We start from the raw sequence: 24,626 nt of genomic DNA on the forward strand, positions 1-24,626 counted from the left end.
GGCAGAGTGTCATCGCAACACACATACTGTACATAAGCCTACTGCACAGCTATTTGCTAGTTAGCTAACATAACATTCAATACCAACTCATCTACATCCAAGCTGGGCTTGAGACTGCACTGAAAAAAAAAGAAAAAAAACCTGAAAAAACATGACTTTCTTTGGCCTCTGTTTAGAGCCGGCCCTGTCGGTGATCCATTCCTGCCATTAAGGTTGATTGTTTGGATCAGTGCAGCGCTTTTTGAAAAAGGTTTGTCATCACCAACACAACAGCAGAGGACAGCATGACTTGTGCCATCACTTGTGTTCTTTTCAGGAAACAGCCACACATGTGGAAATGTTGATCTATCAAAACATTCCGCACATTCATAGTTATACGGACTATGCTATCAAACTGACATTTGTGTAATTACGAAAGTCAGCCTCAGTCACCGTTGAGCAACAGAGCAGAACAGGGGTTCATGTGCCAATAGCTGTTTCATATTTTATCATTTAATCATCATCTGTTTCCGTCTCTATTCGCACTGGCACAAAACAGGCAGTCTGATGCAATGTTAACAGTTTATGGCACTGTAAATTACATTGCATGAACTGAAATAGAATTTGGTTATACATTTTTGTATAAAGTCGTTAAATTCAGAGACAGTTTTAATTAAATATAATATTTTATCATGTCTGTTGAAGATCATCTAGCATCCAGTTCAGTCCATTTAGAAGACTAGTGCTTTTCCATTTACAATATGAAATAACTTAAAATACTGATCACATTACTTCACACATTCCAATCACACACTTTTATTGATGTTTATGTTTTACATACTGTGTAATGGTAGGTAATGCTGTGCATGTATGTCATGTCGGAGGCAACTTCAAAACAAAACATTCTTTATGTTTCAAATATTTTTTATTATTATTATCATGCTTTTAATCTGATAGGAAGAGAGAGACAGGAAGTAAGCAGGAAAGAGAGATGAGGTGGGATCGAGAAATGACCAGAGTTAGATTCGAACACGGGTCCTAATGGCCACGTGGACTAGAACATGGTGTGGATGCTGCAACCAGTTGTGCCACAGTGCCCCCCAGTGGGGTAAACCTTCTGCAAACTACAGGCAGACCCCCCCACCCCCCACCCCCCCACTCACACACACACACACACACACACACACACACACACACACACACTCATGATTTATGAGGTTCTCTATCAAATATTACCGATAAACTCTTCAGTCTAAACTAAACTCTGCAGTCACAACAGCAGGAAACAGCACAACTTGTGTCATTACTTGTGTTCTTTTCAGGAAACCGCCACACATGTGGAAATGCTGATCTTATCAAAACATTCCGCACATTCATAGTGGTACGGATTATGCCTATACATTTCCAGGAATTAGCACGAGACTCATTCCCCTTGAACAGTACCGATGGACCAAAATTGAGGGGTCGTAGTTTTAATAATTAAAACGGGAAAGCAAAAGTCTAAGCAAATAGTCCACTGACACTGTAACTTGATAGCCTGGGTGAACCCAGACAAACTTGTGAGCAAAACGGACATGAATGGATATGGACGATGGGCAAATGGACATTAATGGATATGGACGATGGGCAAACGGACATGAATGAGGCCCTGTCCAGACCAACCTGCAGAGCAAATCCCAATTTGCTAACAGGTTCGTCTGGGTCCACCCAGCTAGTAACTCGACACTGTTTAGAAAAAGAAAAGCCAGCTTAGTGATAAAAGTGTACAGATACACAGTCTACAGATAAATAGACTGCAGTCCATCTGTAAAGTTTAAAGATAAACTTTAATACAAGACCTTTAAATGTAATACTTCAATTCAAGTAGTGTAAGTCTGTGAGCTATAGACCCCTTCAATGTTTGTAAACATCTAGCCTAGCTTGGGTGTGCACACAGCATGTGGTCAGAAAAATGGCACAGCTAACATGGGCAAACGGACACGAATGAGGCCCTGTCCAGATTGACCGTCCTGTCTTGCCTCTGTTCCCCACTGCCTCTCTTGCCCCTGCAGGGCCCTCTGCCCCTCTGGCCTCTTTGCCTACAGGCCACAGAAGTGCTCGCTCAGTTCCCACAGTTTCTTGGCGGCCGCGTCGTCCCTGGCCTTGGGGCCCACCTCCTCCACGGCACAGCGGGCGAAGTAGCGTCCGCTCAGAGGCTCGATGCCCTGCTGCAGGGCACAGTGCAGGGTGGTCTGGGCGCCCGCCTCCACGTCGGCGAAGAAGAGCCGGCCCAGGAGCGACCAGAGACTCCTCCACACGGCACCACCGTGGCGGGCGATGTCCGTCTTGATCACGCCTAGGAGGACATTTTAAAGGAGAGATGAATTCCCCACACCATATTGTGACACTATAAGAAACTATTTATCTTGAAATAGCATAATCAGTAGTTAAATACTGTAAAGTGCTTAGGGAGTCTTGATAAAGCACTACAGAGATGCAAAGTATTTATGATACATGTACTTAAAATATTTATTTCAAATACAAAATAGTATTTTTTTACTTTATTGGGTAGAAGAAAATAGCTGAACATTTCTATCAAAATACTTTATAGGTGTGTATTTTTGTAGTTTAAAAATACTGGCAAATATTTTTGGTAAAACCAACACTTTTGGTGACGTGATGACATCTTAAAAGTGCAAAACAATGAATGAAACCTCTCAGACTTGTGATGCAGAGCAAGAACCCGTAGGTTGCTCACTGCACAATAGGCCTACACTTCCTCTCACACCAACCCACTCACTCAACCACATGGTCACTTGTTCACTTGTTCACACTTACTGTACAAGTTTGCCTGTTTTTGGTAGAACTTTGGAACAACTTTGACTGTGATGTGTGTGTGTCCTCCAAGGCACCTTTCTGGGCCAGGTTTCTGGGCAATGTTATGAGTATTGTTGTTCTGGCACATTCCCTTTGATATTGACCAACTTATTTTTCTTCATAACAAGAATTGTTTTGACATTATTCCCACTGACCTGGATGGAGGCTGTAGCAGGTTACATTTGTGCCCACGAGCCTTTTGGCCAACTCGTGTGTGAAGAGCACATTGCACAACTTGCTCTGGCAGTAGACGGCAAACACGTCCACGCCCGAGTAGCCCACGGCCAGGTCTCTGTGGGTGCTGAGGCAGTTGAAGTCCACGCTCGCCATTCGATGGCCAATGGAGGACACATTCACTACTCTACTCGGACCGCACTCTTTCAGCCGCTCCAGCAGCAAAAGGGTTAACAGGAAGTGACCAAGGTGATTGACACCAAAGATCATTCCAAAGCCATCCTCAGTCTTGCCATCGATTGCAATGCCTGCATCACAAAGTAAATGTTGACCGAAAATAGCATGAACCAGATTGAAAATCAATGTAACCAAATGTCCAAGAGACACTCTAGAATAGATACATCATGGGCCCAATTAAAATGGAGGGTAAAGAGCAAGGTCTGTCATCAATAAGCAAAGTTCTCACACCTGAACTATAGAACTACAGGGAGCAATGAGTTGACTCTTCAATTTAGCAGATTGATATTAGCTCCTTATTGTATTAACATTTTACACACTTTGCACTGTGCCCATGCTACAAATTAGGGCCCCATGTTTGTAAATAAAACGTACCTGCATTATTGATGAGAATATCAAGTCTGGCCTCTCTTTTAAGAAAATCTTCAGCAAAGGAGCGCACCGACTGTAGTTTTGCCAGGTCCAAGTGCATGTACATAACCTCGCTGTTTCCGCTGCTCTGTGAAGAAAGAGCCATTTAAATGTAGAACTCTCCAAAGTTAAGTGTTTAATGGTGGCCTGTACTATTATTTCCCCCAAAATATATTTAAAAAATGCATCTTGAAGTATCATTGTCATCCCAATGCACAAATATCCTATAAACACAGTTGTCAGTAGGCCGCTATATTGCAAACAGTCTATAAAGAAGCCAAAAGCTTACAGTGTACGAACAGACTTTCTACATATTATAGGAACATCAGAATTGTAGCTCTCAAAACAGATCTATTTCAACAGCAACAAAACATCTTCAAATTGGCACAGCACATACTTAATAGTCCTTATGTATGTATGTACGACGAATGTATGTTCTGTGGTTGTGATCTCGCCACTCAGCCCTGTATGGTGCATTAGGCCTGGTTGTTGTGTGTTCTTACCATTCGGATTTCTCTGACTGCCGTTTGGGCTCTCTGTTGGTCTCTACAGGCTAGAATGACTCTAGCGCCCCTTCTGGCCAAGTCCAGGGCAGTGTGCTTTCCAATACCCGAGTTAGACCCTAGAGGGTGGCACAGTAAACAATGTCATAACAAAAATCTTCTGTAGGGTATAAACATGACTACAATACAATACAATACAATACAATACTTAATATTGCACTTGCATGTTACTTGTATTTTATACCTGCTTTACAATGTAAGAAAGAGTTTCTATATGAATACATGATGAAGTACTTGCCTGTTATAATAACAGTTTTCCCATGAAGTTGTGCTGTACTTTTGCACATTGGCAGTTTCAAAAATCTATGACGCAAAACTAAACATATTCCCAGGAGCACCAAAGATGTGAGAAGCACATACACAAACATCCTGTCTGCCTATATGTCAAAAGAGCTAGTAGTCGCATTCAGCAATCCCTGTGAATCAATGGGAACTCCAACCTCACATCTTTGAACCGCCTCTGCAGTTGAGTCTAAAGTCCACACACCACGGCCGGCGGGGAGGGACTGGGAAGGAAGGATAAGCACAATCCCTGAGGGGGGTGTCAATGAAGCCATTCATCAAGCCCTCGCTGCTGAGCACTCTCCATGGATGTGCTTTCCCCCCTCAAACCATGCAGCTGGCACAGGCACAGAGACGGAGAGGGAGTGGGAGACAGGGCCTACTGGCCCGAGCAAGCAGTGGGAGCCTTCCTCAGGGCTCCTAAGTTAATAATAATAATAATAGTAATAATAATAATAATAATACATTACCTTTATATCTAAGTGTTATTTTGTTAGATTTTTTCTTAGGAAAGTAATGTTTAGTTAGGGAAAGAATGTTTAAGTCAAGCCTGATGCCTTTAGTCTTTTCCACATGGTGAGGTATACAGTTTATTAATTAACAATAGTATCGGATCGGTATCGGATATCGACCGATACGCAGAGCCCAAGCATCGGTATAGGTGCCGAGACTGAAAAAGTTGGATCGGTGCATCCCTACTCCTAACTATTATAACTATTATGGCTAAATAGTTCTCTATGATTACTGGCTCTGTTGGCTGTGGCTCTCTCCCCTCTCTCTCTCTTTCTAGTAAAACTGGTAGAGCAGGTCAGGGAATTACTCTGCTACGGTCACAGGGTTCAGTTCCCACGAAAGCTGAAATGTGTGTCCTACCTCTGTAAACAGGAATCAGACATGGAGGGAAGGGAAGACTCATTAGGTTGGATTTGGAATACAAATATCAGCAGCCTTTCTCCAGAAGCATGGCCTGCTACATGGTTTAAGTATATGATCATTTCAGTGTCGGTGTCAGCAAGAAAGAATAGCAACCAGAATACAAAGTGTTTTCTAAGAGTTCTTATTTAAAGTCATCTTTAGTTATTTACAATGTTCAATAGACAAAACGAGTCTGAATTGTAAATACACAGATTGGTATGTCTTTTTGCAGGTGAAATTTCTTTACAACAGAAATCTCTCTGTAAGTGTGATAACAGACTTTGACAAGCCCACCTGAACATGTCCAGGGCTTGACTAAACCTTAGGTGTAGCACTGCCGCCATATAAAAAAAACAACAACAAAAAACAAAACTAAGTACATAGAGTCCACTTATTTCCCTTATTTTGTAAAATAATGGAGTAGTTTCTATGTATGGGGTATGGACATTTAAATCTTCACAAAAAAATGTTTAACAGAAAAACATACAGACATACAGTATATATATATATTTATATATATATATATATAACTATAAACATGTGTACAGAGTTTAGCACAGAGCTACTTGTGCAAAAGTAGCAAAACTAAAATTAACAAAAACACACATTCAAATACAATACCTGAAAACATAAAAAAAATAAGAGAAAATAAAATTTCTTGAAAAAAGTGTTATAAAAAACCTACCATAACTGGCACAAAATAGAGCACTTTCTTTTCTTTTTCTTTTTTTTAAAACAAGTGGAAACCTTTCACTTTTCATTGGTTATCAGAGTATCAAGGACGACCAAAGGATCCCTTTCAAAGTGTAAATCCAAATAACCGTTTCTCTTTTACAAAAGAAACAAAACAACTGAATGTGCAACTTGCCCACAAAAGCTGGACAAAGAAATTACTTCATGTCATGCAAAAATGTATGAACCATTAAGTTAAACAAACGCGAGTCTATACAAGTCCCAGTGGTCTGAGCATGCTCAAAGCGGGGCTAGGGAACGGCGTTGTGGAGCAGCACGGGCACTTGGTGGAGCTGTCCGGCGGCAGCAGCAGTGGGCTTCACGCCCACCGTCACCCCCTGCAGGCTGGGAGTGGGACTGCAGCTGAGGGTGGGCGCAGCGCCGGCGCTCTGGTCCTGGCCGCAGGGCGTCTTGCCCACGAACTCGGTGATGCTGAAGAGGAACTGCTGGCAGCCCAGCTTGACGTAGCTGCCGTGGTGGAGCAGTGCCGTGCCCTCCCAGCCCGCGCCGCTGGCCCCGATCAGGCTGGAGCCGCTGGCCTTGCACACGCACGCGCCGCTCCGCACGCCCGCCCACTGGTGGCTCATCACGCCGCTCTCCGCGCCGCCGCACTCCTCCGTGTCCATCGCCTGCTGGCCCTCGCTCTTCCTCCTCTTCTTACAGCGGCCTGCGCGGAGACGCACCGTTAGCAACACACACTTCTTATTTAGGATGGAACTTTTCATTGGAACAGAAAAAACGAAAAGCGCAACAGTGCTTTACTCCATGTGACGTTTCAGTCTGTCAGATCGCAATTTTTTTTACTTTGAAGTTATCCTTGCGAAACAGCTGCTGCTTATCAAGGTATGTACGCTCTTAAAAGTGAATGTGTTGTCCCTATCTGGACACAGAGATGTGTTGATAACAACGCAAGTCACGTGTGGGGAAAATGTAATGCAACTGCATATCTTAAGTGGAACGCGTCGCACTTGTGCCTGTGCGTGGAGCGCTTTGCTGTTCATCCTCTCACTCTGCAACGGAACTTGTGTACTAATGACAGGAGTGAGGCTATGTCTACCATTACGAGTCGAGAGAGGCTGTCAAGACCAAGCCAATCAAAGAGATGGCGATGTTGGCCAATCAAATACCTGTAATAACGTAACAGTCACGTTACGTAACGTAATGTGTGGCCGTAGCCTGAGATGAGAGCTCCGTAACCAACCACATCTCAACAGCACAGATACTGCTAGTGGGCTTAACAGCAATGGGTCATTAGCCAGTCATCTTAAAAGCAGCCTCAGCAGACTGCTGTGTGTGTGTGTGTGTGTGTGTGGTCTTTGCGGCGACACTCACGGATAATGCTCTGCACTTGGGCCACGGTGCTGCTGGCTGGAGAGGGGTGTGTCTTCTCGGAGAAGTCGCAGGAGTACAGCACGTTGTCCACCGTGCTCCCGTGCTCGCTGTAGTTCAGAAGCTCGTATTGCTTGGTGTTCTGGAAACGACCACCAACAAAAACATGGTCTTCAGCGCACAACTCAGGAGCAAAACTGCAGAGTTACTATAACGGAGACGTATGGCTTTGGAGTCTTACCTCGTCATAAAATATGCAGGCGTGCTTCCCTGACACATAATTACAATGACCATAGTTTGTAAGGCACACATCCATATCAGCACCTGCACACAGCCCAGAATATGGTATTAGAAATGTTCATATGCATTAATGCGTTGTGTTGTGCTTTGTTTGGGAAAATATTCCCATGTGAGATGATCAGAGACAGTACCTGTTCCAATATACAGACTTCTGAAGCACATCTTTATAGAGGTCCCTTTATCTGATAAAGGGTAGAGCACTGCTCTGGCCTGCACCTGCTTACAAGGGGACCGAGCTGAGAGAGGGAGGGAGGGCATAAAGAAAGAAAGAGATAGAAGGAGAGAAAGTTAGAGAGAGAGAGAGAGAGAGAGGGGGAAAGAAAGGGAGAGAGAGATAGAGAAAGAAAGGAAGGAAGAGAGAGAGAATGACAGGGGTCAATGCAAAATCACTTCAAATATAGTAAGCCATGAAATAATTGAAATAAAAACAGAAAGGGCAAAGAAGGCTGGCTGTGTGTTGGAGCTCTTACCTTTACTACTCTGGTTAGATAACGAGGAGGGGGAGGTGGTGGGCGAAGGCAAGCTGACGAAGGTGGACTTTGCAGGGGGAGGAGGGCTGGGTTCAAAGAGCTGCTGGATTCTTTGCCAGGCCAACAGTTTGACCAGCCTCTCGTCCAACGCACTCAGCTCAATATCTGCACAGGGCAAAAGCATTTTAGAATGATGCCAGTGGAGAAATAAAGACATAAAAACATTTCATGCACAACCAAAACTATTTCACTATTGTTTATCACTCGATTATAAACTTATTTGTCAAATTTCTCAATATCGCATTTTTTGTTCCCGTAAGTCGAGTGGAGTGCACAATGAGTAGAAGTACTCCACGTTAGAGAAACTAGCCCTAGAGCTCAAAAGCTGAGCTAGGAGGAACGGCTCTCTCACCGTCTCCGTCCTGCATCAGCTCCTTGAGGCTGCTGGTGAGTTCTCCAGCGTCTTGGCTGCCCAACCCAGACACCAGCGTGCTACTCCAGGGCATCCCCGCGTCCAAGCCCACCTTCCCTTCTGCAGGACACACAAGAGGAGAAACAGCGGTCAATATCAATGTCCACAAGGACACATAACTAAACACAGCATACAGTACATATTGTTATTGTTATCATATGATTGATATGATTCATGATTGATCCCTAATGTAGTCTGACCAACTTTTCAAATCACTGTTAAATTAATTACTGTATGGTGTTTATTCATTTGTATGTTGCTTTGGACAGGAGTCTACCAAATCCCATAACCATAACAGACATTGAGTTTTCAATTCAATCAGTGTGTGTATCACGTGACAGACAGAGGAGTTTAAAAAGGCAAAACTGCGTGTACCTGATGGTGCTTTTGGCGTGCGGACTTCCAGCGCGGCCTCGGGCAGCGTGATGGCCCGAGTGCCGGCCGTGGGCGAAGACCACGCCCGATTGGCCGGCTCCGGTGTCTGGCATCCCGCAGCCTCCTGGGCGTGCCTTAGCGCAGGGGACGCGGCGGCGCTGGATGGCGTGGTTTTGCTGGAGCCGAGCGAAGGTGGCTGGGATGGCGACGGCGAGTCCTTCCCTGGCGATGCCGCGCAGGCGGCCTCCTCCACCTTGACCACGGCCACGGCGCTGGTGCTGGTGCTGGTGTGGTTGGGGAGGGGAGCTGCGCTGGTGGAGGTGAGCAAGGAGGCCGAGGCGGCCGAGGTGGAGATGGTTGCGATGGTGGTGTGGGGCAGGCAGCGGGCGGTGTCCGGCCCTGCGGGGTCACTCCACTTGTGCGGGCGCACGTCCTCCTGCGTCTGGCTCAGCGCGGCCGGCTTGTGCTGCGCCTGCGTCTGCGTCTGCGTCTGCGTCTGCGGCTGCGGCTGCGGCTGGTTCCCGTTGGACTGCTCGTCGTCCCGCTCCGCCGGGCCGTTGCTGGTCCCGCAGTTCCTGCAAGGCCTCTCCGTGCACGAGCTGCACTGCGCCGCTCTCCTCTGAGCCTCCGCCGCACCGTCAGCCTTGACCGCTGCTGCCCCCTGGAGGTCAGACGTGGTACTGCAGGGTTTGGACTCTGCTGCTGCTGCTGAGGGATCGGTCTTGGGGACGGCGCACGGTTTCTCGTCCTTTGACGCGGACGGCAGCAGGGGCTTGACGTCGGCGGCGTCGCTCAGTGCGGCGCTCCAGTGCGCGGCGTGGGGTTTCCTGGTGGATAAGTGCTTCACGATGCTACACTGAAGTGAGATGACCCCTTGAAGCCACTGAGGGAGAGAGAGCAGAGGAAGAAGAATCAGACGCTGATCCACACCAGTGACCACCCATCAGCCTTTTCCCCCCAAACTTTACCGGTCAATAACACCACCAGTTTACAGGCTTATTTAGCACATTCATGACAATCCTTGTTTTAGTATCTTTAGTATATTTTACTGTAATGTGGATTCGTTATTTTAGCATCCTGTTTACATCGGTCTGTCTGTCTATCTGTCTGTCTGTCCATCACTCCATATGCATGTGTCAGTGCACTCAGTGAAGACCCTTACCTCCTCCTGGTCGGCGTCGCTGGTTAAGTGCTCGTGGGGGTGCGAGTGCTGGCGAGAGGCGTCTGGACCGCTGGGGCAGATCAGCTCTCCATCGCGCACGCCAGCAGGGGGCAGCAGAGAGGGGGGACACTCGTACTGGGACTTAATGGCATCTGGGACCTGCAGGACGCAACAAGGACAGTTAGCGGAAATTCAAATGAGAGGCAGACTGCACATTCTGCATTGTTCACACAAATCATCTCGTCAAAGAATCTGTGTGCAAAGAAAAGGCACTCATTAGGTGAGGTGAAGGAGTATGCACGTGTGGACTTAATGGCATCTGGGAACAAAGACATTTAGCAACGTTGCCACAGTGGTCCGTACAGTCCGTCGCTTCTGGTATAGTGCCGTATAGCACTTGCGGCAGGATGATTGAGTGATACGATGTCCAATAGACTTCCAATATACCTCATTCAATAGAGGAGGGTCTGGTCAACAAAATAAGCCCTGATAGGGTTATCTCCCAACATTGTGCCCAATCCTATGGGTGATTTAGTAAGGCAAGTCTCTGAGTTTCCAGCGGAAACTAAAATGAGAGGCAGACTGCATTTTCACACAAATCATATTGTCTAAGAATCTGTAAGCGAAAGAAAACACACTCATTGAATGAGGTGAATGAGTATGTAACATAATGACCATGCCAAATCTCTGTTATCTGCGTGTGTTCAACTGGGTAAAGTTTTTAAATAAAGAACCAGCATGACGAGAGAGCACAATCAGTGTAACAGAAACATCTGGTTCGTATGTGGCGAGTGTTTATTCAGTGCTCGGACAGGCACTTCATCACGCAGCCGCCCTCTGACCTGTGTTTCTCAGTTTCCTTGTGTAGAGGCTAACCAGACGGAGCCTCACCTTCACCATCCTCTTGCTGAGCATGCGCAGGGCCCTCCGCCGGGGCGGCTCCAGCCGGTGGATCCGCTGCAGGAAGTCCAGCTTGATGGCATGCTGGGAGACGCGGTCTCTGAACTGGTCAAAGAGCTTGCAGCGGTTGGTGAGCGTCAGATTCCTCTGGTTCAACTGGGGGGAGAAAAAAAATAACCCAGTAAGAAATCGATTACAGAGATATGTAAATTCTCCAAATTCCGTGTGGCTAAAAGAGCACTATTTAATTATTCACTGTGTATAACACTGGAGCTGTTCTGGTGATATACTGAAAGAAAGACAGTTGCCCAATATCCCTGAGAATCGCATTTTCATTGCCTATTTCAGGCCTTTAATTACCATTTTTCTGACCTGAACAAACAAACACATGACTATCCCTGCAAAAAACAATGAAAACTGCAATTTTCAACTTTGTAGCCTTATGACAAATAAAATGACATACTACATGTTGTGCTTCAAAATCAAAACTAATATTTATATAAATATATAAAAGAAAACCTGCCCCCTATAAGAGCAAGATAATGTGGACCTGCTTCCCCTTTAAGGGCAAGCTAATGTGGACTTGCCCCCCTTTAATAGCAAGATAACGTAGACCTGCTCCCCTTTAAGGGCAAGATGATTTGGACCTGCCCCCCTTTAATAGCAAGATGATGTGGAGCTGCCCCCCTTTAATAGCAAGATGATGTGGAGCTGCCCCTCTTTAAGGGCGAGACAATGTGGAGCTGCCCCCTTCTGAGGGTGAGAGAGGAGAGTGTGAACTCACCACCAGGTGCTCGACGTGGTTGGGGCACATCCAGCGGCCCGTGGGCATGGCAGTGAGGGGTGGGTCCAGACAGTCCATATGGAAAAGGAGCGGGCAGTAATCACACTGAATCAGCGGCGCCAGACGGCAACTCCTGCTCAACACACACACACACACACACACACACACACACACACACACAATAGTATAAGTCTTCATCGCAGTCTCACTAACAACAACAACAAAGGTTCAGTTTCCATAAACACATACCTCTTATATTTTTTTATCTTATAACTATTATATTTTGGAGAACAGTTCAAACTTGTATGCGTATACATTTTATACTGACAAAATACTGTGGTGCAGACTCAGATGCAACGCAATGCCTGCAGCATAGTGCTGTTATGCCCTCATAGATATCAAATAATACACACTGCTGTTCACTAGAACTGTTCTTTTCATCAACAGGATTTACAAATTGTGGTTCATTGCGAATTCTTTTACTGAAAAGCCTGTGTGATCTCTACCCAACCATTAGCATCAACAGGTCACATTTGAAAGACTAATTAGATTTGAAGAAAATGAGACCAGACTTCTTTTTTTTTTAGAATATGGAAAGTGTGGAACCTTTCTGGCCTTCAGTATAAATCAGTATACAGCTTGGGACATAAAAGTTTCCAAAATGTGTGCTAAAATTACAAAAATAGAAAATCAGACATGATTATCCCCACCAACTAATATGTCTTGATATCATAAGCCCCACATCCTGCTAAACGTTCAGTGATTTTATGCTGTTTGTGTCTGTACTTCAGGCGTAGATCACAGTGCGTTTGTAGTCGGCTGCATTTGCAGCAGGGCACACCTGAGGTTGTGTACCTGTTGCAGGTGTAGCATACATAAACAGGTAGAGGATACACCTGAGGTTTTATACCTATTGCAAGTGTAGCACACGTTGAGAGGTAAAGGATACAACTTAGGTTGCATACTTGTTGCAGGTGTAGCACACTTTGACAGGAAGAAGATACACCTGAAGTTTCGTACCTGTTGCAGGTGTAGCACACTTTGACCGGTAGCGGGACCAGGCCGTGGTGGTCTAACTCGTGGTGGGGCCTCTTTACGTTCTTCCCAGTCATCTCCTCTTTCCTCCGCCTCTTGCTGGTTCCTATGGAGACACAAACCACCAACGAGTTAACCATGGTGATGGAACGCTTCCTCTATGCAAAAGCTCTTCGAAATTAAGCAGACTAGAGTCACTACAATCTCAAGTTCTATTGCATTTCCATGAACTCTGAAGAATCAGGGAAAAAGTCAGAGAGGCTTATGTTTGAACTCATAGCTACACAGGCTTGGACTTTAATGTGGGCTTAGTCAGTACAGTACACAAAGCTTTCTAGAGAGGGCAAAACAGTCTGGATGCCTATCAACAGTGATGGGTTCTGTTCTGTATCATCTATGTCATACCAGATGAAACCTGGCACAGATGTTTGCATGGTCAGGGCCAGCTCTGTCTGCTTTGAGTTTGTGTGTGTGTGTGTGTGTGTGTGTGTGTGTGTGTGTGTGTGTGTGTGTGTGTGTGTGTGTGTGTGTGTGTGTGTGTGTGTGTGTGTGTGTGTGTGTGTGTGTGTGTGTGTGTGTGTGTGTGTGTGTGTGTGTGTGTGTGTGTGTGTGTGTGTGTGTACACACTTTGGAAGGCCCTGGTCCCCATTTCTTACCTGGGAGCGGTGTTGTGCAGTTAAGTTCCCCTGGCAGCTGGAACTGCGTAGGGTTTCTCTGCGTTGCCGCGGCAACCAGGAGGTCAAAGGTCCTCTTCAGGTTGGCCGGCGTAGACACGCCCTCGGGCTCGAAGGCCTGCGCGTCGTCCTCGACGTCCAGCAGGTCCTCCTCGATGTCGTTCTGCTCGGACGGCGTGGGCGTGTCGGTGGAGGAGGCGTTGGAGGTGGGCGTGAGTGGCCGGCTGCTGGGCTTGCGCTCCAGGAGACGCACCTGCGCCACGGCCACCCGCAGGCCCGGCGCGCCCACCAGCACCGTGGGGTCCAGACGCAGCGTGCCCAGCTCCAGCTCCGCCCCCGCCGGCGACTGCGACCGCCTGGACAGCTGCCTCTCCTTCTCCAGGAGACCGTTCATCTGCTCCTTCTTCTGCTCCCGCTTCTGAGAGGGGGGGACGGATGTGTGTGTAGGCGTGTGGGTGGGTGGGTGGGTGGGGGGGGGGGGGGGGAGAAAAGACACTGGTTGGCTGAAGGTACAACACTGGTATTTCTAAACATTTACAAGGTCTACAAGATCCCTCTCCATCTTCAAAAACCTCCTGAAGACCCATCCAACCTCCACAAGTAGTCACTGAGAATTGTCTTCAAAACTAACTAGCAAGCAGGGATGCCGGTGTCTTAGCAAAGCAACCAGTCCTTACAAAGATTTTGATCATCAAAACAAAGCAAAGCTAACTCCAGTGGCCTTGGTGGTGATGATACAGCTTTTCAAGGGTTAATTTATCCCATAATTAAACCCAAAGAAACAGAACAGAGACGTACCTTCCTGCGCACAGCACAACGATGGCACATCCAATCTCCAGGTGGGAGCATCTCCCTACTCAAAGGTGGATTGCTGTAGATTGAACACACACACACACACACACACACACACACACACCACACACACACCACACACACACCACACACACACCACACACACACCACACACACACCACACACACACACACCACACACACACACACACCCACACACCTTTAAATATATTCAGGAAATTTGATCTACTCTTCTTCCTTCTTCCAAGTCCATCATCTGACAATTGATACTGTATCTGGATGAAATCCTATCTCTGAAATCAGCCAACAGCAAGTTCTTGTTTCCTCCTATCAACAGCAACAGCTGCTTAAAAAAAAAAGAAGTAGTAGGACTAAAATACACTGAAGCTATCAGCTGAAGATGATATATCAACTATAACCAGACGTACATGTGTGTGTACATCTGTCTAGGGAAACTAAACTACGGTTGCCAAGAAAAAGCTTCAATTCTAAAATCACCCTTGACTATCCAGCACGGCATAAACAAAGACTTAACCTGCTACTTCTGCTCAAGGCAAGACCTAGACATGAATTCATCATGATTCTGGTCGGTGGAGAAAGTGCTGAAACTGCAATAATGAGGAACACCTTTTTGGTGAGAGAACATTAGAACTCTGACTGGGAGACATGAAAACCAGTTGGACCATAAATCTCTGGTTCTAGCCTACTACTAAGGTAGGCAAATTTATATGCCTTTCGGGCATAAGGGGCAAAAAAAAAAACCTTTACACATAATGGAACTGAAGTACAGAAGAAAGCCTTGCCCGGTCTCTTTGCACACATGTATTCGTTTAAACCCCCACATACTGAATAAGACCCCACAAAATCAGACCAAACAAAGAGCGAAACAATGAATTCCAGACCTTTCACAACTGTGACTAAATGTTTATCTAAAAATAAAGTGGTAGAAGACAAGAATGTTTTGGACTACACAGTGAAAACATACTACAATAGCATAAAGTGGAACTTGACCAGTGGTTTCCGAAAGAAGGAAGAAAGCTGGGTACCATTCCAAAAGTTAAGTAACTGCAGAGGATCATATAACCTAGCGGGGCAACAGAGACCTTCGGCTATAATAGCATTCTCTCCAAAACACTGCTTCTTCACCACGATAACCAAGAGTAACTCTACAGAGTTGTACAACATATGGTCTGTGATTATATAAACAATCCTACCTTCTCTATTCTTTACTGGGATTCAGCAAATCTACTTCCCCGGGATGGAAGAAACAAAATATTTCAACATCTGCATATGATAAAATGCTAAAAGGCACTAAAAGAAAGGGTCTCATTACCATCCTATACGACTACCTAGTCTTTCACGAGGTAGACACCGTAAGGGAAGCAAATATGCCTTTGAGAATAAATATGCAAGACATATGCACATAAACGCACCAGTTGCAAACTATTAGGTAAGCATTTCTTCACCAGAAAAACACAGGCCTTTTCCTCCTAATCCTAACCACATCTATGATCCACATCTTTGATAGTTTAACCACAAAATGTAACAACACTGTCAGAGACACTGCATGTAAGTTTGGCAGCTAGTTACTCAGACACATGGCAGGATTGAGCTATTTTTAAGAGTGAATATAAGGTCAGTAGTTCACACAGGCCTGTAAATACAATGAGGGAAGTCTGCAGGCTCCGAAAGGGGAATCCACGTCTTCCCCGAGGTATTTCACGAGGTTGTGCTTTTTAAAAGCGAAAAGGTCAGGTTTTAATTTTTACCAGCATAGCAAGTGGAAGGCAGCAGGGCAGTGGTCACAACAGAGCAGGTCCCCCCCTTCTCGGCAACTGTCGCAGGTGTCATGATTCATCGCCCGCCCTGTCCGCCTTGTGCTTCTGTCGAGCTTTCGACTCCTTTTCTCGCTGTCCTCCGATTTCGGTGGCGACACCAGGTTCTGGATTTGCTGTAAAGCATAAGGGCAGAACATTTAATCTCTTCCCACACCTGGTTGATGTACCTAAAGTTGTAAGAACTGTCAAATATGGGAGTACATGAACGTGTCTAGCACACAGCATGCATGTATTTGTGCATGCATGTATATATGACTTTATTAGTTGATTGCAAACAACTTTCACATAGATAGGTAGACTGGCTGGATAACTAGCAGGATAGCTAACAAGTTTGGCCATGGCGTCCTCTTGGGTTGCTCCAAGACGTGTCAGCCATGGTGGGCCCTGTTCATCTGTCTTCAACTTGACTGGCTAAGCTAACGATAGCTACAGAGGTCTCAAATAGCTTCTAAGGAAAATGAAGTTGGACAATATCTGTTTAAGACAGATGGTATTGACAGGCCATCACAGGTTCCTTGGACATGTCACATTGACATTCCCAGCCGCATACCTGCCTTTTACAGCTGCCATGTAAAAGAAATTAATTCATTGAAATCATTGTTTATGATATAAGCTAAATTAGCTCGGGAGCTATCTCTGTATACACTTAGCTAGTATAGCTATGCTAATACACAGCCTGTTTTGTTGCTTGAAGGCTACTTTTAGCAGGCTAGCTTCTGTTTAAGTAAAGAAAACAATGCATTTTGACACTCAAAGCAGAGTGGTTTTGTGCGACATCTTACCTCCATTAGACCACCGGAGGTGTCCAAATCGTACACGATTGTCGGAGTCTCCATTTTCCCCCACATTCATACAACTGATGTTAGCAAACAGCCGATATATCAAAAAAATAGGCTAGCTAGCGGCTAGCTGGAGAAGTCTTGCTAGTCCAAGCAAGCAAGTGCTTTAACAAAAGCACTCGAGTTGTATTTTGTCAACGGCCCTGTCCAAAGCAGGGGCTCTGTAATGTTCCATAAAATTCCTCTTGAAATGCGAGCAGGTAAGTCCTTAATTTAGTCCAATGTTTGCTAGCTGGTCAGCAACTGTAAGCTGTGGCGTTAGCTAGCTAACGTGTGCTAGCTGGAAATAGCGTCGACAAGCTTTTCTTCATCTGCAAGCCAATCAAGCCTCAGGTGTTGGCCTGCAGCTCAATTTACTGCTTCAATGTTCTGCAAAAACATATTTTATGAGGAAGAGAGGACACCTTATGAAAACAATCCAGTCCACTATGTGGTACCAAATTTCAAAAAGTGTAACCTTCCAGAGGCCTATCCTGTGTACTGATGATCAAACGCACTCCGGTGGCTGTTGTCGGTAACGTTAGCAATGATGCTTTGTAAAGAGACAAATGTATTGTTTTCCATGATGTTGGCGATGAAATTATTCACCTCGAATCCAAACTTCTGCTGCAAAAACATGTACTGTGGCAGTCGCCAGTCCTTCAAATACGAAGTATCCGTTAATGTTGACAATCTAACGGGAAAATCATTGTTGTTATGAATAAGCGCTGTGCATCAGTCCCAACATAGCTCGCCACATCCTCTCTACGGAGTTGGCGCAAACTACCGACGTAAAATTGGTTTTATATTCAACATTTCGAAAACGCTGGTGAAAGACTGTAATACTGTCTCGGATTTACTGATGCCAAAGTCTTGCAAAAATGTCAAATTGACATCCTCAGAGTTAATATATTATCATCATCATAAACAATTACAGTGAGGTATAATGGCAAAACATTATACATAAAAATAATACATTAATGCCAAATTATTTTTTCCCTGTTCATAATATTATTACAAAATCAAATATTGTATTATCAGTTGGCCACCAGTGAAGATGTATTCATTTGGCGGGGCTTTTTACCCAAGGCAGGGACCCAAAGTCAGGATAACTTGAAATAATATATCGAATTTAACACAACTTTACGTCGGTGCATGATCAGTTCACTTTACGCACTTGACAATATATTTGCGCATGCGCCACTCAAAAAGACCTTGCAGCCATATTTGCAATGCCAACAAACTGCTTCAGACTCAATCATTTTGAGTAATTTGGACATCAACACGATATATTTTAACAATTGCAGGCATAAGAATACAGTCATAGAAAAGCACTCGACGCCTTGGTTTAATGATACGTTAAATCGCTAGCTAACAGTCACAACCAGAGTCTTCCCTCCTTCATAGAAACATTGTTTTCAAATGCCGTGATCTTATTGGTTTACTGTAATCACGTTGCAGCTAAGGACCAATGGGATGTTATTCGAAGCATCCAGTTGGTGGAGACATTCTCTGGTGGAGCTGAGCAGATTTTGTTGTGGAGTAAAAAATGACTTTCAGGTTACTGTACAGCGCTGTACTGGTCACAGTTCACAACTTCAGTGGCTACTATTCCTGAGCTGTCGTTCATTCAGTGACTTAAAATTGCATGCATCTGGACCTGCAAACTTTACCATTGAAAATAAAGTAGTCCTGCATACTAGAGTCTCTCAAAGACTATGATTTATAGCCTGATGGGCCTATCAAATTTCCTCAAATCAAGACGTTTGATCACTTCCTTTATTATAAAGTTTGCCATCTGTGTTACAAAGAACTGAATGCTATAGACTCTATTTAGTCTAAACTTGTCAAACTTTTTCACAAACCCCAAGTTGGCCTCAGAGGCGGTAGGTTATAGGCCTGCTCTCTTTTTAAAAAACTGAAGTGATCAGTTGAAGATTATTGATAAAGTTCTCAATATGAAAATATTACTTTTAAAATGCTTTTTAAATAAAATCCTTTTTTTTTTTGGTTTGAAGCCTTCACAAATAAGGCCGTGTTGCATAAAGGATTCGAAGATCTTTGTTATTATGTGAACAAACTTCTGGCAGTGTAAGGAGGGACCAGAAGGTTAATGGCAATTGTGTTTCAACACTACTCTTGGCAACTGTATTTGTGCTATCCCTACCATATGGACATATCCTGACAGAAAACAAATACAAGAAAGAACACTCTCACACTTTTATATTTATTTACAGCTTTTTAATAGGAAAGCTCTATACAGAAGCTGTGGTGAGATAACACAACTCTTTTTATCCCTGTGGGGCCTTTAACATGATTACCCTCTGACAAAAATAATCCTTGGCCATCCGTCTACACAATGTAAAACGTGTAAAAATGAACAATATGGACAAAATCGCTCAAATGCACATGTGTTCCAATAACTCTGTGTGGAACGTGTAGTGAGAACACCAGACAAATTTCCTTTTGGAGATTGAGTTTATTCACAAAATGTTTAGGAAAGACAAAACCCCATGCAAATATTCTGTAATGGCTTTTTTTGTGAAATACAGACTTAGTTGCGTTATGTGTACAATGATCCTGTGGAATCACTGCAAATGAGTTAACAGAGATCCAAGCAGCCTGTAAGGTTCAGCGCCTGAAGTAACGAAAGGATTATTGAAAGTCTGCATAACTGTCATTTTCAAATGCTGGGGCTCTCTTGCAGAAATGCAAAAAAGGGACAATACAGTGAGGATAAGCCATTATCAGTAAACCTTTACAAAAATAATACCATGTTGCTCACAGTCTGGTCTGTACAGAGCTGGCTCGTATAGGTCCTTTGGAGACGCCATATTTACAAGATCCATGGGGGAGGAGGGGATGGAGAGTACGAAAAGGCAGAGGAACAGGGCATCAGGGTCTCAAGGCCAAGACCTTGTTTGCATGTGCGCGCACAGTACCTTCCCTGTCTGAATATTCTTTCTCTAAATGGACACCTCATATTGTCTTCTTTCCTGTGGAAGTCAAAAAAAACATTCAAGAGCTCAGGAATCAGATAGGGAAGTGATTTTATATTGCTTTAGTTTAGCTATGAAATAATGATCTTCATAAATTATGAAGCAAAAACAAGGTCCGATTGCAATGTAAAATATGTATTCATGGAATGTTTCTTTTTTATCAGAGATAAAATAAACTGTTACTTCAACTCCTTGAACAGTGAATGTCTTGATTTTGTATACGATAGACAGTGAGTAAACCTGCACAGTTGCACAGTTTACCTGCACACTGTGTCATGCTTACAAAACATGTGAGAAAAAGAAAACAAAGACACAGTGTTACGACACATGTAATAACAGACACTTAACGAAACACTGTCATATGCAGAGAATGAGAGAACAAAATGCCAATCTGACACAGACAAGATGATAACTGTTTATATGCACATGTATTGTGTGTGTGTGTGTGTGTGTGTGTGTGTGTGTGTGTGTGTGTGTGTGTGCGTGTGTGTGTGTGTGCGTGTGTGTGTGTGTGAGAGAGAGAGAGAGAGTGCGTGTGTGTGTGTGTGTGTATGTGTGTGTGTGTGTGTGTGTGTGTTCTCATGCTGCTGACCAGACACAATGCAGATGCAGATGTTTTCAGAGGCCGACACAAAGCGATACAAAGAAACCGGTGCAAGGAATCAACACAAATGCTGGACAGATGGTGGCTTGTTGGTGTTGTGATATGACTTAGTGCTGACATTCAGGCTCTATGAGAGACCTCACCTCGTGGTTCCTCTACAGGTGCAGCCAGAGCAGGAAGAAACAGACAGACAGACAGAGGTATTGATTATTGAAGAGCATATGGTCTGGAAGAGAGATGTGCATCCTGGGAGTTTGTGAGGAAGGAGAGAGATGGACAAGGTGTTTACACCACAGATCTGTTTATGAAAACTAGATGAAGACATACTGGGAATGGCACAGCTGATTGTGATGAATCACTGAGCTATGCTTCAGTAAAGGTGATAGGATAGGATCTCCAAAACCCTCCCTGTTCGTTTAGTGCCTTTTGTTTGGTTTATGCTATTATAATTCCTAACTATCTTCCTAGATTTTTTTTTTTGTAAACTCAAAGAAACTTAAAGGAAATATGCCTCCTGAAATCTCATTGCTTTGGTGTAAGCATTTCAGTCAGAGTCCACAAAACAAATATAATAAACTCCAGTCCAACTAAACCAACAGCAGCAAACATCACTATGTGATCACATTTAAAAATAATTGTACCTACAGTACGCTCGGCATTTGTATTTGCATCTTTAATAAATAACCTTTTGCTTTCTGTCATTTCCAACTTAATTTTCAACTTCTCCTTAACACACATTGGGTGTTAACATCGTGTTTCACTTGATGACAGAACTTCAACGTGCACAGTTTTAACTAATATAAACTAGGATGCATTTACATTAAAGTGCATTTAGATTTGCTGAGTCAAACATTCTCATGCCTGACTCGGCCAGCTTATTGTTAGAATGTGCTCGCTCTGATGAAATCTCAGATCTGATGAAATATCATAAACACTGATTTACACAAATAGCCTGACATGATACAGGAAGGAGCATGACGGTCACTTCACGGTTGACAGTACATACAGAGTGGTCTGATAGTAAGGGGTTTACTGTAGGATCATGGAGGGTCTCGATGAGGGACAAACACTGTGCCTCAATGAATGAGTGCTGGTGATGTAGATGAAGAGTGCCCTCTGGTGGCCTGATATGAGATGACACCACAGTTCACACAGTAGATGATGATGGGAGGGAGTTGAGCGGGTCGGTTCAGTCCGACTCAGCTCTGCTCGGTTCCACAGGGTCATGGTGATGAGAAGGTTCAGGACAAGACGATGGTGTTCTCTGAGTCCACGTCTCTGAGGTTCAGGGCGTCCATACTTACTCCGGTCTCGTAAATGGGGTTGCTGAAGGCCGACTCCTCCGTCATGTTGTCGTAGGGGGGCAGTGAGGAGGTGGGCATCTGCAGAGGCTTCCCTTGCAGTCTTGGAGGAAGGAGGACAATAGAAGCACAGCAACAGCTTACACTCATCTTAAACATTGAAGGTACTCCCATTAACACAGCTACAATTGCCTCCTATTCATACTAATGTCTGCAAACAAGTTTTTAAAGTGTACAAAGCTGAAGACCAGTGGAAGCAATTAGCAGAGTTAAGGGATTGGATAATCATCACACACGACACCTTTAAATACTATGCTACAACCCCCATCCCCAACAAAAACAAGGTATGAACCAAACTGTGGGTTTGGTGTATCATTTCACCACATACTAAAGATATGCTGTGGTGAAGGCATTCTTATACTCACTTTGAGAAGTAGACGTATATCACAAGGATCAGTGACAAGACCACTGCTACTGGAACCATGACTGCGATGGCTATGTTGGTGCCTGGGCCCGTGTCTGAGTCAGCGCTGTCAACTGAACACGTAAGGAGGGTTAGTGAAGTTGTCTAATAACACTGACTACACCACAGTGTGGATGCTGGCGCAAGACCACCACTTACCATCTAGCCGCCGCTCATTCATATAGTCTGAAGAGGAGGCTGTAAGAAAAAACACAACATGGGGAAACTTGTGAGCGAATGCAGGTAGAGAGAGTATCCTGACGGGCAACATCACAGCATGGTATGGTACCAGCACCGCCCCCATGACCACAAAGATCTGCAGGAGTGGTGAGGTCAGGGCAGGTCAGCACAGCGCATTACAAGGACCTTTACAGTCAGCGCTGCAGGACAACGACCAAGCGGATCTTCACTGACCCAAGTCATCCCAGCCACAGTCTCTTCACCCTCCTACCATCTGGTAGAAGGCACAAGAGCATGCCGACCTGGACCTGCAGATACAGAGACAGATTCTATCCACAAGCCACCAGGATGCTGAACTGTCATTCTCCTAAAGGCCTAGTTACACCGCCCAGACTCGAGCCAACTCCCGACTCCCAACTCCCGACAACCTGCGAAACACACCGCTCCGACGTCAATCGACCCCGCCACCATGTAAACTTTGTGCGGCTGCGCAAACACACCCCTGGGGGTGGCACCAGGGGCGCTAGGGTGGCTAGTCTCGAGCAGCACGTAAACAAAGCACACACATTTCAATTGCATGCCCCCTTTCACGTGTCCGATGTCTTTGTATTGGTCTTAAATAATATTCTAATTTACTTCTAATTTACTTCTATTCTAATTTCAATTACTGACATTAATAAACTTTTTGATTATATTCTTATTATATGACCAGCACCTGTATGTTTAGTGAGCAACTAGCTTTAACAACATTTTAAAATTCCTTTAAATCTTGTGAAAGACAGATGAAAACGTGTTTTCTACATGAGCGGTACAAGACATCCCAGTACAACACTCCCACTGGCATCAGTTACAGTAACATGTCTTGGTGGGGCTTGCAGTCTTTTGCATGCCTTTTATAGCTACTTCGCTAGTTTTAGGCCAAAACGCAAATGAGACAAAACACAAAAGGCCCTAGCATAGTTTAAATGATGGCAGTCATTATAGTAGCACATTTGGTTGCAAGGCCTAATTTGCCTGCATATCATTTTGAGAGATTGCCTCACCACAGACTTCAGACAAATACCTTCCAATTAATCTCACTTATGAAGCTGTGGCCACCTGACACCTTTCTAATACGAATGCTCTCATTTACAATTCATGAGCCTGCATCAATAATACAAGACCGAGGGTAATTCTCACACCACACAACTCTATTATCAACTCACTAATAATCTTCACACATAACAAATCTTCATTGAATACATACTTATAGGCTAGAGATACCTTCACTAGCTTGGAATTAATGGTACAAGTTACAGGCAACAGCTAATTATTACAGTTTTTCACAATGGTCTAACGTTTTGACAGTTCTTAAAAAATGGGACCAGGATGGTTTCAGAACACTTGGCACATTCACGACTTAGAATCACAAAATCACAGTCAGAAACAGTCAAAGACTGTTGTTAGGGGTGTTACAGCGCCCATACCACATTGGGGTGGTCACAGGGACTTGGGTAATTTCCTGATTCCACCCCATTTCTCTCTGCTACTCACTTTCTATCAGTCTCTTCACTGTCCTGTCACAATAAAGGCAAACAGCCCAAAAGCAACTCAGAAAAGGCTGTTACTGCCGTAGCACACCTCTGCAGGCAGGGGGCGCTCCACTCCACTGGGAGGGGTGTCCAGGCACGCAGCGGAGGAGCGACTCTCCCTGGAGCTCCTGTCCACTCCTGCAGGAGAAGCTGAGGGTCTCGCCGGCCTGGTAGAAGGCCTTCTCTGGGTTCTGGAGTCCAGTGGAGGGGGCGCCCGGGTTTCTGCACGGCTCATACTTATCAGCTGTGGCACCATAGAGACACGGAGAGACACATAGAGAAGGGTCCGTTTGTGGTTTTAGTTTTTTTCCCTTTAGAATTGGACATTAAAGTCCCTGCCATGACTAGAAAACACATTTCTGTAAATATGCTATCTTGTCTTCCATTGAA

The 24,626-nt window shown here is 44.7% G+C and overlaps 3 protein-coding genes across 3 annotated transcripts in view; all 3 read right to left on the bottom strand.

The window, feature by feature from the left end:
- Positions 1-1,194: 1,194 nt before the first annotated feature.
- On the bottom strand, positions 1,195-4,979 carry LOC134080748 (dehydrogenase/reductase SDR family member 13-like). The gene is made up of 5 exons (XM_062537338.1): positions 4,459-4,979; positions 4,161-4,279; positions 3,622-3,745; positions 2,991-3,317; positions 1,195-2,314 (listed from the first exon to the last, which is right to left on the bottom strand). The coding sequence occupies exons 1-5, from the start codon at positions 4,586-4,588 to the stop codon at positions 2,058-2,060; spliced, it is 957 nt and encodes a 318-aa protein (XP_062393322.1). The 5' UTR covers positions 4,589-4,979; the 3' UTR covers positions 1,195-2,057.
- A 174-nt stretch (positions 4,980-5,153) lies between these two features.
- On the bottom strand, positions 5,154-17,869 carry phf12a (PHD finger protein 12a). The gene is made up of 15 exons (XM_062537337.1): positions 17,083-17,869; positions 16,232-16,413; positions 14,449-14,521; positions 13,633-14,068; positions 12,962-13,082; positions 11,942-12,074; positions 11,149-11,313; positions 10,258-10,416; positions 9,096-9,978; positions 8,661-8,780; positions 8,249-8,413; positions 7,910-8,014; positions 7,720-7,802; positions 7,482-7,620; positions 5,154-6,816 (listed from the first exon to the last, which is right to left on the bottom strand). Exons 1-15 carry the CDS (start codon positions 17,146-17,148, stop codon positions 6,401-6,403), a joined length of 3,246 nt encoding a protein of 1,081 aa, XP_062393321.1. The 5' UTR covers positions 17,149-17,869; the 3' UTR covers positions 5,154-6,400.
- A 3,981-nt stretch (positions 17,870-21,850) lies between these two features.
- sez6a (seizure related 6 homolog a) overlaps positions 21,851-24,626 on the bottom strand; it is a 53,721-nt gene continuing 50,945 nt past the window's right edge. The window contains exons 12-15 of the mRNA XM_062537532.1: positions 24,286-24,480; positions 22,645-22,683; positions 22,448-22,559; positions 21,851-22,125 (exon numbers count right to left, since the gene is read on the bottom strand). Of these exons, the coding sequence (XP_062393516.1) occupies positions 21,963-22,125; positions 22,448-22,559; positions 22,645-22,683; positions 24,286-24,480 (509 nt within the window). The 3' untranslated portion in view covers positions 21,851-21,962. The remainder of the gene's footprint in view (positions 22,126-22,447; positions 22,560-22,644; positions 22,684-24,285; positions 24,481-24,626) is intronic.

The sequence above is a fragment of the Sardina pilchardus genome, chromosome 5, assembly GCF_963854185.1.
Source record: "Sardina pilchardus chromosome 5, fSarPil1.1, whole genome shotgun sequence".
Classification (NCBI taxonomy): Eukaryota; Metazoa; Chordata; class Actinopteri; order Clupeiformes; family Clupeidae; genus Sardina; species Sardina pilchardus.